Source organism: Erythrolamprus reginae, chromosome Z (assembly GCF_031021105.1).
Source record: "Erythrolamprus reginae isolate rEryReg1 chromosome Z, rEryReg1.hap1, whole genome shotgun sequence".
Lineage (NCBI taxonomy): Eukaryota > Metazoa > Chordata > Lepidosauria > Squamata > Dipsadidae > Erythrolamprus > Erythrolamprus reginae.
Genome location: NC_091963.1, coordinates 134,325,696 through 134,343,923, shown reverse-complemented (window position 1 = coordinate 134,343,923; position 18,228 = coordinate 134,325,696). Strand labels below are relative to the sequence as shown.

At 42.5% G+C, this 18,228-nt stretch overlaps 1 protein-coding gene across 8 annotated transcripts in view; it reads left to right on the top strand.

The window, feature by feature from the left end:
• Window positions 1–18,228, top strand: part of EPN1 (epsin 1) — a 57,581-nt gene that overhangs the window by 16,878 nt on the left and 22,475 nt on the right. For 3 of the 8 annotated variants that reach the window (XM_070727563.1, XM_070727561.1, XM_070727555.1), the window contains exons 1-3: window positions 2,178–2,503; window positions 6,422–6,671; window positions 18,067–18,206. In XM_070727563.1, coding sequence (XP_070583664.1) covers window positions 2,276–2,503; window positions 6,422–6,671; window positions 18,067–18,206 — 618 coding nt within the window. In that variant the 5' untranslated portion in view covers window positions 2,178–2,275. Of the gene's footprint in view, window positions 1–1,964; window positions 2,504–6,421; window positions 6,672–18,066; window positions 18,207–18,228 lie in introns of those variants that run through there. The other 5 variants (XM_070727557.1, XM_070727558.1, XM_070727556.1 and 2 more) reach the window with 3 other exon arrangements.

Genomic DNA, 18,228 nt, shown 5'->3' with positions numbered 1-18,228 from the left:
GAATTTTGTTTGATAATTATATAAAAGTAATTGAAGAAATTCAAATTGAAGAAATTACAAAATATTCAATGAGAATATTTCATTCATTCATTCATTCAGATCTAGGACGTGTTGTTTGAGTGTTCCCTTTATTTTTTTGAGCAGTATATGATTTCCCCCACATCACCCAATGTTTCCAAATATGACATTGCCTGGGAGATGTAGGATTAGCCAGTTTTCCTCGAGAAAGCAGCAAATGCAGCATAGCTGGCTGGGGAATTTCTGGGAATTGAAGTCCACAAATCTTTAAAGTTGCTGGTATTTAGTAGGGTGGGCTGCGTCCCTATCATGTCTTTTCACGTCTCAAAATATCTCCTCTGCCTGTTGCCACTTTCTAAAATACAAGACAGGTCGACTTTTGTTCTGACCCTGAATAAGAAAATCATCATCTATTGTTCAGCTGCAACTTGAGTTTTGAAACTGTTACCTGTAAGCCAGAAAAAACATTGTGCCTTCCAGATTTACAAGCCTTGATCCAATCTGCTTTTAAAAGTGGCTGAACAACATGAGGGAAGCTGTTTTCGCTTTTCCCAGGCATTTAATAATAATAATAATAATAATAATAATTATTATTATTATTATTATTATTATTATTTTATTTTATTTATTAGATTTGTACGCCGCCCTTCTCCGAAAACCCGGAGTGTGGCTGTGGACACTTGCTCATGCGTGATAGTGCGCATGCGTGCTCTTTTGGCACTCAAGGAAAAAAAGGTTCGCCATCACTGGCCTACAGTAAAGGCCTTTAATCCAAAATATGGATAGTGTTGTGGGGCCTGATTTTTGGATTCATGCAAACCACAAATAGGAACAGGGACAGTGTCCTTCACTCAAAGCTTGGTGTTGTGGTGAAGGTGCTTGCCTGGAAACCAGGAGGCTGTGAGTTCTAGTTTCACCTTAGGCACAAAGCCCAACTGGGTGGCTTAGGCCACTGTGATGTCTCCTGTGGATGACAGTTCCTCCTCGGAGGCCTCGGGAGAGTACGAGAGAGTATTCTTGGCACATCCGATAGTGCTGACCCTGAACCACCAGTAGAACATGGTTTGGCTGGAGAGAGCTAGCATGCCAGTGAGGAAGAGGGGGAGGAACTACTGGCCTTGGCGGATGCTAAACCATGCAGGGCAGAGAGGCGGAGATCTGCCAATTTGATGGAGAAAAGGCCCCGCCCCCTTAATGGGCTGGACCAGGAGGGGCTAATCAGCACGGTAGGCAGTGGGCGGCATTGCTGGAAGCAACCTGTGTGAATCGTATTTCCAGGACTCTGCATCGCGTGGAATTAATTCAGTTGCGGAGAGCGTTTATATTCTTGTTTGGAGCAGCCGGTTATCTGTCGGCTAGACTAATTGGCCATTGCCTGGAAGGTTAGTCTAGAGATTGCTCGTGACTGGTTTCGCTGAAAGCGATCCCACGGACACCTGGCTTGGACAAATCCTGTGACTTCTCCTTGCAAACCCTGAAACCGGACCACTGGACCTGTCAACAAACCTTAGTGGAGGGCCCAGACCTCGGAGGGGATTTGGACTGTTTATTTTTGGTACCTAACCCACGCATAACCTTTATTTCCAATACTTCTTTAGGTTTGGCTGTAAATTTGTTTTGCTTTTGGTTATCTACTTGGTCGGGAGCCAGCTACTGTGCTAATCTTGAAGCTGGAGGTTAACTGAAAACCTGAAATAGATGTGTTAGGGGAATTAGATGGAATAAAGCCCCCTACACCAACCTTGACATGTGGGTGGTGAGTAGGGGGCAGCACAGCCACTCATTCTCTCTCACTCCACCCACTTCATAGAGTTGTTGTGTGGGGAGGCGGAAAAGAGGGGGTCCTATTATGCATGTTTGCTCTCTTGACTTACTTACAAAGTAATAAAAGTGGGATAGCAATTTAAATAAATCAATGTTTAAAGTTTTTCCTGTTTCTTTTTCAGCTGTGTCTCGGGATGGCTGCAACGTCCAGATGGATGCCCATCGAGTCCATGGCCAGCTAGGGACTTCGGGCAAGCAGCACAGGAGCAGAAGTTGCGGCCTGCCTCTTCCGAAACAAACCAGGTTCAATTCAGACTGGATATGCAGGATTTGCTGTCTTAAGCAATTGGTTAAAAAACTTGACCTGCTTTAACCCAGAGAGCCCTTTTGCCTATCCTTTGCCTGGCTAATTTCAAAGCCACCCACAGGAAGATTGCAGTGCAGTACAAGTTGACTCTCTACCCCATCCTCCACTCCTCTATCACCAACCACCATGTCGACGTCTTCGCTGCGCCGGCAGATGAAAAACATTGTGCATAATTACTCTGAAGCCGAAATCAAAGTTCGTGAGGCTACGTCAAATGACCCTTGGGGCCCATCCAGTTCTCTCATGTCTGAAATTGCTGATCTGACTTACAACGTAGTAGCCTTCTCGGAAATCATGAGCATGATCTGGAAGCGTCTGAATGATCATGGGAAAAATTGGCGCCACGTGTACAAGGTAAGCATGCACCCTCTCTTGTTCTTGGAAATATGTGCATCTCTGTTAACGGTGCCATAATCATCCTGTTTTCGATTTTTCATAGCTGTTCACTGTCAAATCTGTTTCATCCCATTCCCAGCCTGTTCCACAGATGCCTTATTAAGAAAGTTATTCATATGTATTAGGATGTGCGTTTTATCACACAAGGCATGCTTCTTTGAACACACAGTATTGAGAAGAATGGATATGTGCGTTGCCATCTGCATGCTGTATCCCCCCAAAAAAAGTCCAAATATATTAATTCATTCCCAAATGCAGATTAATTCTTAAGCATTCGAATGGAAGGGCTGTTAGTCAGCGGTCGAGAAGCAACGTCTCACCCACCTGATCCCAAATTCAGGCCAGATTGAAAAGATTGGAAAGATATGGAACCCTAGAAAGCTTCTAAACTAGGGCTGGAGCCCTTTTTATTTATTTTATTTATTTATTTTTATTATTTAGATTTGTATGCCGCCCCTCTCCGCGGACTCGGGGCGGCTCACAACAAGGCATAAACAAATCGTAACAAATCCAAATAAATTTAAATATTTAAAAAAGTTTAAAAAGAACCCCAATATACTAACAAACACACACACAAACATACCATACATAAATAGCCCAAGGGCTCAGAGGCGGTGAGGCTTTAAAATGAAGCTAGGTAGCAATAGCATTTAGACGTATATACCGTTTCACAGTGCTTTACAACCGTCTCTAAGCAATTTACAGAGAGTACGCATATCGCCCCCAACAATCTGGTTCCTCATGTTACCGACCTTGGAAGGCTGGAAGGCTGAGTCAACCTTGAGCCTACAGAGATTCAATTTGCCAAATTACTGGCAGCTGCTGATCATCAGAAGTAGCTTGCAGTACTGCACTCTAACCATTACACCACCAAGGTTGCTAGGAAGCCATCATGCAAGTAGTCTTCAACTTATGATCGCAATGAAGCATGGATATAATGGTTGCAACTCATGCCTATCATTTAAATGGGTCATCATGTGACCACACTTGATTTTACAACCCTTTTTTTGGTGCTGGTCATTGTTCAAGCGGCCATTTTTTGCTGGAAATCAGATGTGATCATGGGACATTGCAAGTGGCTAACTGTGGACTGGTTGCCAAATGCCTAAATGCAACCATGGGACTGGGAAGGGCGCTTGACCATTGGAACTTTGCATCTGGGTCATAAGTATCTTTTTTGGGGGGGTGGGGGGTGTCTGCCATAACATCGAATGGTTGCTAAACGACTGCCTGAGGACTTCCTGTACAGGAGTGAATTTGGAGAGAGTTTTATGGGGTTGTTCTTTGATTTTCAATTAGAGCTTCCAAAATCTGTGTTTTCCTTATCCCTCTCCAGTGGCAAAGGAAATTATGTTGATGTATTTCAGGCTCATGTTCAGAAGGCCCTCCAAGATTGCCAGAGTTCTTAGGACTTGCCTGCAAACGTTTTGGTTTAGACCAGGGGGTGTCAAACCTGCTCACATCATGGGCCATATCGTGATACATTGCAGTGTTTTTTGCCTTTGCGGAACTGGGGTGGGTGTGGCCTGCATGGGCCATCAGTTTGACAGGCCTGATGTAGACTGATGGTGTAAACATACGATGAATGGTTGCAGAATTGGGCATTGCTAGTCTAGTGAAGAGAAGGACCAGGGGACACATGGTAGCAGTGTTCCAATATTTGAGGGGCTGCCCCAGAGAGGAAGGGGGTCAAGCTATTTTCAAAAGCACCTGAAGGCCAAACAAGCAGTAATGGATGGAAACTGATCAAGGGGAGATTCAACCTAGAAATAAGTGGGAACTTTCTGATAGTGAGAATAACCAACCAATGGAACAGATTGTCTTCAGAAGTTGTGGGAGCTTCAAGAAGAGACTGGACTGCTATCTGTCAGAAATGGTGACAGGTCTCCTGCTTGGGCGGGGGGTTGGACTCGATGACCTACAAGGTGCCTTCCAACTCTGTTCATCGGTCTAATCTGACTATTGAATTAGATGGGACAGTAACCTCTATTCCTTTGCATGTCTTCTTTGAATATATATGGTTATCAAAGCCAAGGAAAAAAGGTTGCCTGAGTAAAGCTTTGTGAGCTATTTTCAGTCAAAGTTGAATGTCCTGTGCTAAGTGAGGCATACCATGTTGTTCATTAGTTGGGGGTAGGCAACCATTCAACCCCTAGATGTTGGTGGATTCTAAATAGCATCGACCACGATGGGAAATGTAGTACTGAAGAATGCCATTTTGCACAAAGAATGGGGATTTGAGCTACAATTTTCTGAAACATTAGCCATCATGGTTAGAACGTAAGAACATAAGAAGAGCCATGCTGAATCAGGCCAAAGCCCATCAAGTCCAGCATTCTGTGTCCCACAGTGGCCCACCAATTGTCCATGGGGATCTTGAGCAGAAAGAGAAGGCAAGACCCTCCCTTTCCCTTGACCCCCAACAAGTGGTACTTCAGGGAATCCTTCCTGCCTCAACCAACATAGAGGCAGCACTTGGACATCTGTTTCAGTAACCATCTATATGCTTGGCATCCATGAATCTGTCTAATCCTGCCTTGAAGCTATCAAGGCTGACAGCTGTCATGCCATCTTCTGGAAGTGAATTCCATAAACCAACAACCCTCTGGGTGAAGACATATTTCCCTTGATTTGTCCTCGCTTTCTTACTTATGAGCTTTAGGGAGGGCCCCCTTGTCCTAGTATTGTGTGATAGAGAAAATAATTTTTGTCTATCCACCTTTTCTATCCCATGCATGATTTTATACACTTCGATCAAGTCACCCCTAGACTAGGGGGAGAAATAGACCAGCAACATTGAAGGTGTACAACTTGCCCACACAGGTTTCTTCATATATCTCCCCCCCCCCCCTCACACACACATACTTTTTTCCCTGCTACTTGAAATATGGGCAACTTTGCTGTTTACAGATATGCTATAGAGAAAGCGGTGGTTATTGATAATAAGTCCAGGAATTGCAATCTGGTTTCCATCCGGATGAATCATTTGTTTATTATTCCTCTGAAAGTACATGTTCTCTAAAACGCAGTGCAGGTACCTTCCAGAAACACAGAAAGGATGCTGAATCCCTGCTTATCTCAGCCTGCCTTTTTATCAAGACGGCGCTTACCATATGCTGTTTTGATTCCTTAAAATCATTCCCCCCCCCCAAACGATGATGTCAGTATGATGGCCTTTTGATGTGGCCCGCTGATTTTTATCCCTTAATTACCATGTGGAGTAGGAGTTGCAGAAAAAGCAAAAGGAATCAGCCCAAGGTTACCAATGAAATTCATTCCTGCCCTGGCCTACATTTTCACCATTGAATCATTAATTCATATAAACCCTGGCAACCTGTTATGTCCGGGAGTACCAACGACAGGAGATGCCTAGAAAGGCTCCATACAGGAAGTGTTATGAGAACAGGAAAGGGCACCGGAAGAGGGGCGGTAACCTAGCGACCGGGGAACATAAGGGACAATCATTGGTTCGTTCCTCAGCCAGCTGGTAGTTAAATAGGGAAACCCCGAGGAGGTTTGACAGTTGAATACTGACTGTTGTATTAACGTTATGTTTATGTTGGAATAAAGCAGTTCAAGCAAAGCCGCAATTACGTGTCCGAATCTGTACAAAGCCACTTCACAACCCTTCCCCTTTTCTTTGAGAAAAGAGAACGTGCAGTTCAACTGGGCCTCTGCTCCGAAAATATAACGCTACCCAAGACTTTTGGATAGTGAATTCCACGTATTAAATGTCTCCTATATGAAACTTTAGTTACTTGAGCCTCGCCATTCCCGTAATCCTGCTTCCCCAGGGCCAAAGTTTCTTAGATTCTCATTTTCACCTTTTATTTTCTAAGCATGTCATGAGTTCTTTTCTTCTTGCATCTCTTCTAGGCTATGACACTTATGGAATACCTAATAAAGACAGGTTCAGAGCGGGTCGCACAACAGTGTAAGGAGAATATTTATGCCATCCAAACACTAAAGGATTTTCAGTACGTTGACCGGGATGGCAAAGATCAAGGGGTCAACGTGCGGGAGAAGGCCAAGCAGCTGGTGGCCCTCCTTAAAGACGATGAGCGTCTCAAAGAAGAGCGTACCCATGCCCTCAAAACTAAGGAGAAGCTGGCCCAGACTGCAACTGGTAAGTGCTCTGGGCCTTAATCTAGTTGACATTGTCCTCTATGTTACCCAAAGCTACACCTCTCATCTCCAGGTGATTCTTCTTTGCTATAAGAAGGGACTCTTTGGACTAGTCCCTGTGTATGCCAGAGGTCTTCAAACTTGGCGACTTTAAGACTTGCGGACTTCAACTCCCAGAATTCTGGAAGTTGGAAGTCCACAAGTCGCAAGTCATCAAGTTTGAGATCCACAAGTCACCAATTTTGAGGACCTCTGGCTTCCATAAAGTAGAACCACATTCCTTTGGATGATGGCAAGAGTAAGGATTAAATAGCAAAGCTGTCAATCATACATTGGACATGAGAAAGGAGAGATATTTTTCTCTGAGTTAAGCATATTTCGTTTGTATGTGCTGCAGTCATCTTTAACTGTTTAGGTAGAAGTGATAACATAGGTATTATTTTCTTAATGACTGCCTTGTGCAGGTTTTCCTCAACTTATAACTATAATTGAGACCAGAATTATGGTCATAGGTCATGCTGGTGGTTAAGCAGATCATCATTTGACTGGCCCAATTTTATGACATTTTTGCAGCAGTTGTTAAGCAAATCACCATACTAGTTTAGCTAATCAGTGGTAATTAAGAGAATGCTGTGGTCGGTAAGCAAACCTCTTGTATGTAATGAGTGGGTTTTGTTTTTTCTTTTTTGGTTTGAGACTGGAAGCAAGCATTCATCGTAAATCGTGGTCACATGACTGCAGAATGCTACAAATGGCTGTATATGCGGACCAGTTTCCAAGCACCTCAAATGTGGTCACATGACCATGGGGAGGTAGCCATCAGAATTTCAAACCCAGGTCATAAGTTCCATTTTAGGGTATGTTGTAACTCCAAGCAGTCACTGAGTGGTTGTAAGCCAGCTACTATCTATACTGTAACCATTCACAGCATGACAACGATAAAAAAGTAATTTTGTGATCAGTCCTCACATTTACAATCTTTGCAGGTCTGTAAGAAAATGAAAGCTCAGATAAGATTGTAAGCAAAGTCACAGTTTCACTTATCAATCACTTCACCTTATGACCCAGTTGCTGATCCTAGTTATAGTCGCTAAACAAGGATTATCTCTGTAGTGGTCTGAAGGCCAGAGCCGTCACCCAGAGCATTCTTAATTTCATTAAATTTAATTAATTTCTCACTATACAGTGGTACCTCTACTTATGAACTTAATTCGTTCTGTGACCAGGTTCTTAAGTAGAAAGATTTGTAAGAAGAAGCAATTTTTCCCATAGGAATCAATGTAAAAGCAAACAATGTGTGCCATTATGGAAACCACAGGGAGGGTGGAGGCCCTGTTTCCTTCCAGGAGATTCCTAGAGAGGCCCCATGGAGGCTTCTCCCTGCCTTTTCTGGCCCTGTTTCCTCCTAGGAAATTCCTAGAGAGGCCCCATGGAGGCTTCTCCCTGCCTTTTCTGGCCCTGTTTCCTCCTAGGAGATTCCTAGAGAGGCCCCATGGAGGCTTCTCCCTGCCTTTTCCGGCCCTGTTTCCTCCTAGGAGATTCCTAGAGAGGCCCCATGGAGGCTTCTCCCTGCCTTTTCCGGCCCTGTTTCCTCCTAGGAGATTCCTAAAGAGGCCCCATGGAGGTTTCTCCCTGCCTTTTCTGGCCCTGTTTCCTCCTAGGAGATTCCTAGAGAGGCCCCATGGAGGCTTCTTCCTGCCTTTTCCGGCCCTGTTTCCTCCTAGGAGATTCCTAGAGAGGCCCCATGGAGGCTTCTTCCTGCCTTTTCCGGTTACAGTTTTGGAGGCTCGGGTTTGTAAGTAGAAAATGGTTCTTGAGAAGAGGCAAAAAAATATTGAACAACCAGTTCTTATCTAGAAAAGTTCGTAAGTAGAGGCATTCTTAGGTAGAGGTACCATTGTATACTGAAAAACGATGATGCCTCTGAGTATGGTATAAATACTGTCATATTTAGCTTCGAGAAAAAAACATTAGAATACAAATTGAGGGCCAGATGAGTGTTAGACTTTCTGCATCAGTAAAAAAACATCTGCAACCCCATTCCCATACAGCAGCCTTTCGTGCTTCTGGTTTTCTGTGGTCCTGATATGATTATTAAGTGAAGGCTATGGAAATAAATACATGTATATGACATGTTAACACTCCCTACAAGAATCTGAACTATTGGCGATCAGAGCAATTTGGTAGTAGATAAGAGTTAATGGGATTCAAGGTGGGCTGGACTTACCGTATTTTTAGGACTATGAGACCAACCAGTGTATAAGACGCACCAAGATTTCGAAGACGTAAGTAAGGAAAAAACGTTTTTTCCCACCTCGCTTTCGTGCAAAGTCGAGTTTCAGGTGGCCAAAAATTGCTGCATTCTGTGTATAAGGCGCACCAACATTTCCACCCCTTTTTAGAAGGAGGAAAAAATACGTCTTATATCCCAAAAAATATGTTAAATCTTTTGTGGGTGCCAAAAGAATCGAGAGTCATGACTTGCTTGACCCTTTGAATTCAGCCTCATCATCTACGTGATAGAATTCAAGAATTTCCATATTGCTTTAGCAAATCCATTCAATCCCAAATGCATTTGGGAAGTTCCTGATAAGATGAGGCGCTGAAATCTTGTTTGTAGAAGCTGGATTATTTCTGCTACTACCTTGTCTCCAGTGCAACCTTGCCTTTCCCAGTTGGAGACAGCAAAAAGGACAGCGTGAAGTCATTCATAAGAAAACATTGGCGCCTTGTCTTGAAGGTGTTCGTTTTTCTGAAGTTTTACCTACAGAGAAAGGGCGTGCCCCTGATATAACTCTCACCAATTTGGAAGGTTGCCAGGCTCTAAGGTTGAGTTACAGGCCTCCTTGATCTGCAGGTGCCCTTTCTCCATATCGATAACCTCTGGATCAAATTCCACCACATTTGTTTGCACGACATCTGGTAGGGCAGGTTCAGATTTTTATTATTATTTTTTTAAGTGCAGCGTTTGCTTCCTGTTGTAACCATTTCAGCACAAATACAGGAACTGGGGAATTGTTAGAGAGAATTCAGTAGAAAAAGGAAGGAGGGAATACCCATAGCCTGCCCCCCAACTCCATTCCCCAAATCTAGCCAGAGTCACATCTCAAGCATTGGCCTGCAGTTAAATTTAACCCCCAACCTCATGATATGTTTAGCGTTAACACTCCTACACGCTTTGATTGAAGTACAATCGATAAAGGAAGATAAGAAAGTTGCCTTCGGCACTAATTCCTAAAACTAATCTATGAAAAATAAAACTATGATGTCACATAAGAGATATGAAAGAGCAACTCCTATTACAAGTTCTTCAGAACTGCTCCCCTCATAAATTAAGTTTCTTGGGTGTGTTTGTAGAAGTAGGAAAAAAACCAGGGGCCATACCAACCTTTGGGACAATGGGAAAATGGTGCTTAAAGTAGCAAAGCTGTCAGTCATGCATATGGTATCGGGAAAGAGAGAAATTTTCCTTTGATTTAGACCATATTTAATTTGCCTTGTGTATTTTGGTCTCTAGATTCAGTCGTCCCCTTTAATTCTTTGGTAGCAATGGGACTATACAGTGTTCCCTCGATTTTCGTGGGGGATGCGTTCCGAGACCGCCCGTGAAAGTTGAATTTCCGCGAAGTAGAGATGCGGAAGTAAATACACTATTTTTGGCTATGAACAGTATCCCAAGCCTTCCCTTAACATTTTAAAACCCTAAATTACAATTTCCCATTCCCTTAGCAACCATTTAGATTATTACTCACCATGTTTATTTATTAAAGTTTATTTAAAAAAATGTTTTTTAAAGGCAGACGAAAGTTTGGCAATGACATATGACGTCATCGGGCAGGAAAAAACGTGGTATAGGGGAAAAAAACGCAAAGTATTTTTTAATTAATATTTTTGAAAAACCGTGTTATAGACGTTTCGCGAAGTTCGAACCCGCGAAAATCGAGGGAACACTGTAGTGGTCTAGAGCCAAGCCATTCCTGGAGCAGTCTTAATTTTATGAAACATTTTTGTTTCTCATTTTATCTGGAAAAACTATGATATTGTCATCTTATGTTTAATTTGGAGAAGATTAAAAAAATTGAATAGCAATTAGTGTTTGGCTCTCCGTCACAGGAGCCCCAATAGAAGAAGGCAAAAAAAAATTTTTTTTTTCAAAAGTAATGCTTATTTAAAACAAATCCATTTGGATGACCTCAGCTTCTCAGTTGAGTGTACAGATGTTAAACCAAGGAGTCCCATATTCGGGGTCAAGTTTACCGTATTTTTCTTCTTACTTCCATTTCTTATTAGAGGTGGGTTCTAATGTGTCAGATGAGAATGAGACCAAAAATGAAGGTCCAATTAAACTGAAATATTGCTAAAAGTCTATGCACAGAAATCATCTCAGATAATGGTTAACACTTCTTTGGAATTGAAAAAAAGTCAATGGAATTCAAGGGAGGTTGAATTTAATCTGTTTGTGGCTACTTAGGGATTCTAGGCTAATCCCTCTTTTAACTCCGCCCTCAGATTCTACCTTTCCTTCTACGCTATGAATGGCAATAATATTGTATTCTTTTGTTATAGAATACTATTTTGAAATTGTATTTGATTTTTTTTTGCATAGTATTTTTATGCAAAAAAATTTAAACTTGTCTGTTAAAAGCCACTTGTTTTATCAAAAATGTCAATAAAGTTTAGTAATTTGGTTTATCATATTTTAAAACTGAAATTTCTAAAACAAAATGGAGAATTTCTCATTTCGGCAGTGTAAAACAATGAATTGTTTTTCATTGGCAAACAATTACAAGGCATTGAGGATCCACTGACTTTCATAGTGAATTTCACATTTTTGGAAATACTTCTCAATCTCTGATGGCTTGGCCTGTGGTTGGTTATGTGCTGCTGAAGTTCAGTATTCTTTTTTAGACTCCTATTTTTCAAAATAGAAATGTTTTTATTAACTAGTAAGTAAAAAGGCTTTTGTGTTAATAAAAGTTAGTTTGAGTCAAAAAAGTATGATGAAAGTTAGATTTTTTCCCCCCACTATTTTTTTTTTATTCTTAGAGAACAAGTCACTGTGGTTTTATCAAAAATACTGCTTGGAATTTGCAGCCAACAAAATCATCTGGAAAAAAAATGGTGCAAAGATTCTGTAACTACTTCATTTATTACATAATTTAAAATATAATTATTAAAAGTAGGTGATTGGTATTAAAAAAAACAAATTACTTGCTTCAGAAAATGCATTTTCTTTCTTTGTTCTATAATTTTAGAAATATACTTTATAAGGCTGCCCAATTCTATAAGCATTCTGGGTGGCGAACAGTAAAAACAGTTGGACAAAATCAGACAAACAATAGGAACAAAATCCTCACACAAAGCCCTGAAGAAAAGCAGTGATTAAAAGACAATCAAATCATGTGAGGCCTACTCTATACATGGGGCCTGGAGAAAAAGCCAGGATTTCAGAACTTTTTGAAACATGGCCAGGTTTTTTGGGGGGAGGAGGGGGTCAGGCTTAACTTGTTAAAAATAACTGATTTATTATTTCAGAGGATCACAATGGCAAAGTTTGAGATTCTCCGATTGCTAAAGCCTAAAGTTAATTTTTGCATTTAGCTTGGTAAAGCATTCTGGCTTATAAATTACAGTTTTTGGCATAAAAATATGTCTGAATTAGGTCAGGATAAGTGTCAGGGGATATTCTCAATCATCCAGGTCATGGTTGTCCCAAACGTGCTTTTTCAAGAGGCAATTGGACTTTCTGTTTTTTCTTTGAAGACGTTTCATGGATGAGCTTCTTGGTTGAGAAGAAGCTTCTTCAGCTCTGACTGGATGGTGAGGAATAGAAGGATCTATACCAGTGGTTCTCAACCTTTCTAATGCCGCGACCCCTTAATACACCCTTAATACAGTTCCTCTTGTTGTGGTGACCCCCAACCATAAATCTATTATTATTATTTTTATTATTATTATTTATTAGATTTGTATGCCGCCCTTCTCCGAAGACTCGGGGCGACTCACAGGTCTAGCGCCAATTCTCCCAACAGCTTTAAGCTGATTGGCAGGTAGGTCAGAGCACTGTAAACGCTTGATTGGTCGAATTGGAAACATATGTTTCAAGGCGCCAGAATAGAAGCCTTAGTTCCCAACACCATGGGAGATTTGTCTTTTCCCATGGTTTTTGGCAACCCCTGCGAAACAGTTGTTCAACTCTCAAAGGGGTCCCGATTCCCAGTTTGAGAACTGCTAAACTATACTGTCTGCAATGAATATAAATATTCACATTACTCACCATCCAGTCAACTGAAGAAACATTTTGGATGAGAAGCGAAACGTCTTCAAAGAAAAACAAGAAAGTTGAGATACGTCAGGATAAGTAACAAGCTTGTTAATACGCCATATTTACTACCACTTTTTGCTCGTACATGTGAGCAGCAGTGGGTTCTGACTTATTTCTCTGCCGCTTTGCTTCCTCCCGCGCCACATGGATATGCATGCATTGCACGCCATGCAGCCCTGCGGCGCAGGCACATCTGCAGTACTGAAAACTCAGCTTCTGCACATGCGCAGAAGTGAAAAACAGCTATATGTGCGCAGAAGCAAAAAAACAAGATAGCCGCCACCAAGAGAGGCGGTTCGGGGGCGTGGCCAGCCAGCCATTGCTGCCAGTTCAGCAAGCGGGAGAAAATTCCCGCTACCGGCTCTATAGAATCGGTCTGAAGCGGCAGGAACCCACCTCTGGTGTGGCCCCTGCTCACCAAAAACTGTTTAATATGAGATTTGGATAAATTACCTTGGAGAAGAACAAAGTAACTTAGATGAGGAAAAGGCAATTCCATTTCTGATTAAGATCCTGTTGGTAACTCTCAGTTCTGTGCTTGGTTTGTAATCGAAGCTGAACTTTTGGCCAGGTTTGCAAAAAGCCTTCCTGTTTGGATTTCTGGAGAACCAACTTTATAGCTGGCTTATCTTTCTTTGGCCTTGCACTAGGGAACTACATTCACTGCTTTAAAGTTAATTAGACTAGTCGGTTGGGGTGTTTTTTTCACGCAAAAAAACATTCTTGGTACAGGTAATCCTTGATTTATAACAGTTCGTTTAGTGACCATTCAGAGTTACAGTGGCACTGAAAAAAGTGACTTATGAGCAGACTCTTGGCAAGTGACTCATATTTATGATGGCGGCCACATCGTGGGGTCATGTGATCACCTTCTGACACGCAAAGTCTACCAGATTCACTTAACAGCCGTGTTACTAACTTAACAACTGCAATGAGTCACCTAACAATTGTGGCAAGGAAAATCATTAAAAAGTGGGGTAAAACCCACTTAACGACTACTTTGCCTGTCAACAAAAAATTTGAGGCTCAGTTGTGGAGGTAAGTCAAGGACTACCTGTAATATCAGGAGAGGAAATACATATAAATATCTATACAAATTTCGGCTTTTCTGTTCTATATCTTTCCTTATTTTTTATTAAAATAAAATAATTGTAGAGCTCACTGGCTTTCTGTTTATAAGCTAGAGTTAATTAGTGGGCATTTTCATTCTGTTGATCAGCACTGTGTCTTTGAAATAGTGTTTTAAAATGCAATAAAGAGCAGTTTAGAAATAATCACCTCATTTCCTTTTGAAGGAACCCATCTGGGAGACAAGCCAACTCTGTTCTCAATGTGCCATGTACATTTTGTCAAATCACATCACTTGGTTTAAAAACACCCAATTTCTAGCTGACAAAAGTCATTTCCATCAGGCAAATAATCTTCTGACTACATATAATTTGAAAGTTTGAGTTCTCTCATTCACCTTGAGGCCCTTCAGACAGTTATTCGTGTCCTGGGCACTTCACGATTGGATTATCTCAATGTGCTCTAGCCTTTGACTTGTAATTGCAGTTGAACCCAGGATTACGATTACAACATTACGTCTTTGCGGAGTGTCAAGGCACTCACATGACCAAAAATACTACATTAGCCTTTGCCATGAGGGCCATTCAGCAAACCCATTCATTGTTTACTCAAACCGGCAAAAAAAACCATTGCAAACTATAGTTACATGATTGCGGGAAGCCACATCCAAACGTGAAATTGATATGCCTGACATGGGGTCATGTGATTGCAGAAGATGGTGGTTGCAGAACAATTTATGACGACTGGGGATGTTTTATGGGCTGTAAAGCACTTGTTCTATGAAACTTTGAACAGTAACTTTGAACAGTTGTAAAATGAGGACTACTTGTACATGGAGCTGCCCTTGAAGTCTCTCTGGAACCTTCCTATACCAGTTGGTTTCCAAGTGCAATTCAAAGTAGAGTGATACCTTGTTTTACAAACTTAATTGGTTCTGGGATGAGGTTCTCAAGGTGAAAAGTTTGTAAGACAAAACAATGTTTCCCATAGGAATCAATGGAAAAGCGATTAATGCGTGCAAGCCCAAAATTCACCCCTTTTGCCAGCCGAAACTCCTGTTTTGCGCTGCTGGGATTCCCCTGAGGTTCCCCTCCATAGGAAACCCCACCTCTGGGCTTCTGTGTTTTTGCGATGCTGCAGGGGAATCCCAGCATCACAAAAACAAGCACTTCCACACAACGGAAGTCCGGAGGTGGAGTTTCCCAGTGAAGGGAGCATCAGTGAAATCACAACATCGCAAAAACACCGAAGTCCTTGAAACCCCACCTCCGGACTTCTGTGTTTTTGCGATGCTGCGATTTCACTGAGGCTCCCCTCGCTGGGAAACCCCACCTCCGGACTTCAGTTGCCAGTGAAGCACCCGTTTTTGCGCTGCTGGGATTCCCCTGCTGGGATTCCCCTGCAGCATCACAAAAACACGGAAGTCCAGAGATGGGGTTTCCCATGGAGGGGAGCCTCAGGGGAATCCCAGCAGCTCAAAAATGGGTGCTTCGCTGGCAACGGAAGTCCAGAGGCGGGACATCCCAGCGGCGGCGGTGGGTTTGTAAGGTGAAAATAGTTTGTAAGAAGAAGCAAAAAAATCTTAAACCCCGGGTTTGTATCTCGAAAAGATTGTATGATGAGGCTTTTGTAAGACGAGGTATCCCTGTATTGGGTATTGCTATCTCACAGGGCCTGGATCAGGGCTGAAATTCAGCAGGTTCTGACAGGTTCCGGAGAACCGGTAGCGAAAATGTTGAGAACCGGCAAATACCACCTCCGGCTGGCCCCAGAGTGGGTTGGGAATGGAGATTTGGCAATATCCTTTCCCTGCCACATCCACCAAGTCATGTCCACAGAACTGGTAGAGAAAATTTTGGGAATTTCACCCCTGGCCTGGATATCTGAACAACTGCTTGTTTCCAATTGTTTCTGCCCACAAATTCCATTCTGACAGAGTGGGTGTGTGCTCCAGGTCCCTTCCATTAAATATTGTCCTCTTGTGAAACCAAGAAAATATGCTTTCTCCTCTTCTGGAACAGCATTCTGCCAGAGATAAGGATGGCGCCCTCTCTCCTGGGGTTCCAGAAAGCTCCAAATTCCTGGATTTAGTCCCAAGACTGTGGTTGATCTATCATTACTTGTCTAGGATCCCTGCCTCGTTTGGTTTCTGTTGTCTGTAAGATTATTTTAGTCTGGGCTGTCCATTCGGTTTAATTGTTTTTATGGGATTTTAAAAATCGTGGCGACACTAAATGAAATAAAAATCTTTGCCCTACTTCGTCATTCCAGAAAGCCCCAGATAGATAATCCAGAAAATATGACTGTTTAAAGTAAGCTGGATGGCTGAAGAAAAATGTGAACCAGAGTCTTTAAGTCTGTCCAGCACTCACTCGGGACAGGCAGCTCCAAGCTTGGGAATGGAGGGTCTTGTTTTCACTGGACCAAGATGGAATTCAAAACTTAGGAAGGGAAGACGTGCTGTACAAAACATACTGCAATTGGGTTAGTCTTGAAGTGTGGTCAGGCTTAGAACAGAACAGAATAGAATAGAATAGAATTTTATTGGCCAAGTGTGATTGCACACACAAGGAATTTGTCTTGGTGCAGATGCTCTCAGCGTACATAAAAGAAAAAGATACATTTGTCAAGAATCATGTGGTACAACACTTAATGATTGTCATAGGGGTCAAATAAGCAATGAGGAAACAATCAATATTAATAAAAATCTTAGGATACAGCAGCTTTTAGCTACTGCTGCGATTACTTTTTACTCCTTCGGTTGCTTTGTTTAGTATTTATCAATGTTGGATATTAATGTTGGATCTTAAGTATTTCCTTTGGCCTTTGGATGATCTTGCTAACCTGCACTTGAGGCTCTGCAGTTGTGTAGGAGAAATGTAATGAACAAATTATAAATGAAAATGTGGTATTTCATGAAAGTTACCACAATAACGATAACACTTAGACTTATATACTGCTTCACAGTGCTTTACAGCTCTCTCTAAGCAGTTAACAGAGCCAGCCTATTGCCCCCAACAATCTGGGTCCTCATTTTACCCACCTTGGAAGGATGGAAGGCAGAGTCAACCTTGAGCCGGTCAGGATCGAACCCTTGGCAGTCAGCAGAATTAGCCTGCAATACTGCATTCCCAACCATTGCTCCGCCATGCCTGCATGTCAGTGTACATAGATTTGCCATAAAATGTATTTATTTTTATTTATTAATTGGATTTATATGCCGTCCCTCTCCAAAGACTCATTGATCAAGTTCTGTTGTAAAAGCCATCACAAACAAGGCTGTGTATTATTTGTGGTTGTTCAGGATAAATTTATATCAATTGTCATCTCCTTTCTGACCATCTGCAACATCACCCTAGAGCAGTGTTTCCCAACCTTGGCAACTTGAAGATATTTGGACTTCAACTCCCAGAATTCCCCAGCCAGCGAATGCTGGCTGGGGAATTCTGGGAGTTGAAGTCCAGTTATCTTCAAGTTGCCAAGGTTGGGAAACACTGCCCTAGAGCAGACCTGGGCAAGGGGCGGCCGACGAGCCGCATCCGGCCCGACTGCTGTCTGTGACCGGTCTGCGGAGGTCGGGGTCCACTCCACTGCGAGGATGAAAGAGCTGACCATGTCTGCCGGGACTCCTCCGGTTCCTGCTTTCCGCATGAATCAGGAGGAAAGCAGGAACCGGAGGAGTCCCGGCAGGCGCAGTGAGCTCTTTTATCCTCGCGCTGGAGCAGATCCCAACCTCCTACGAAGAGCGGCCGAGCACAGAAACCATGCAAACGCTCCAGCGCAGTGGCTGTACATACTGTATATAAATAGTATATACAGTATTGGGTAGAACTGAGTTAATTATATTACTCCGGCCCTCTAAAACCATCCCAATTTCTCACGTGGCCCCATGGCAAAATTAATTGCCCACCCCTGCCCTAGAGATTGCTTTGGGTCTTTCAACTGAGGTCGGAAAAGTCTTCATTCTGGACCAACTATCTCCTGTCCTGTTCTCCTTTTTCAGCTTCTTCTGCTTCATCGTCTTTGGCAAATGCCCCAGTGGAAGCCGAGCAAGCATGGCCGCAGAGCAGTGGGGAGGAAGAGCTGCAGTTGCAGTTGGCACTGGCCATGAGTAAAGAGGAAGCGGAGCAGGTAAGCGCCAAGGTAAATCTGTCACTGGGGGCTC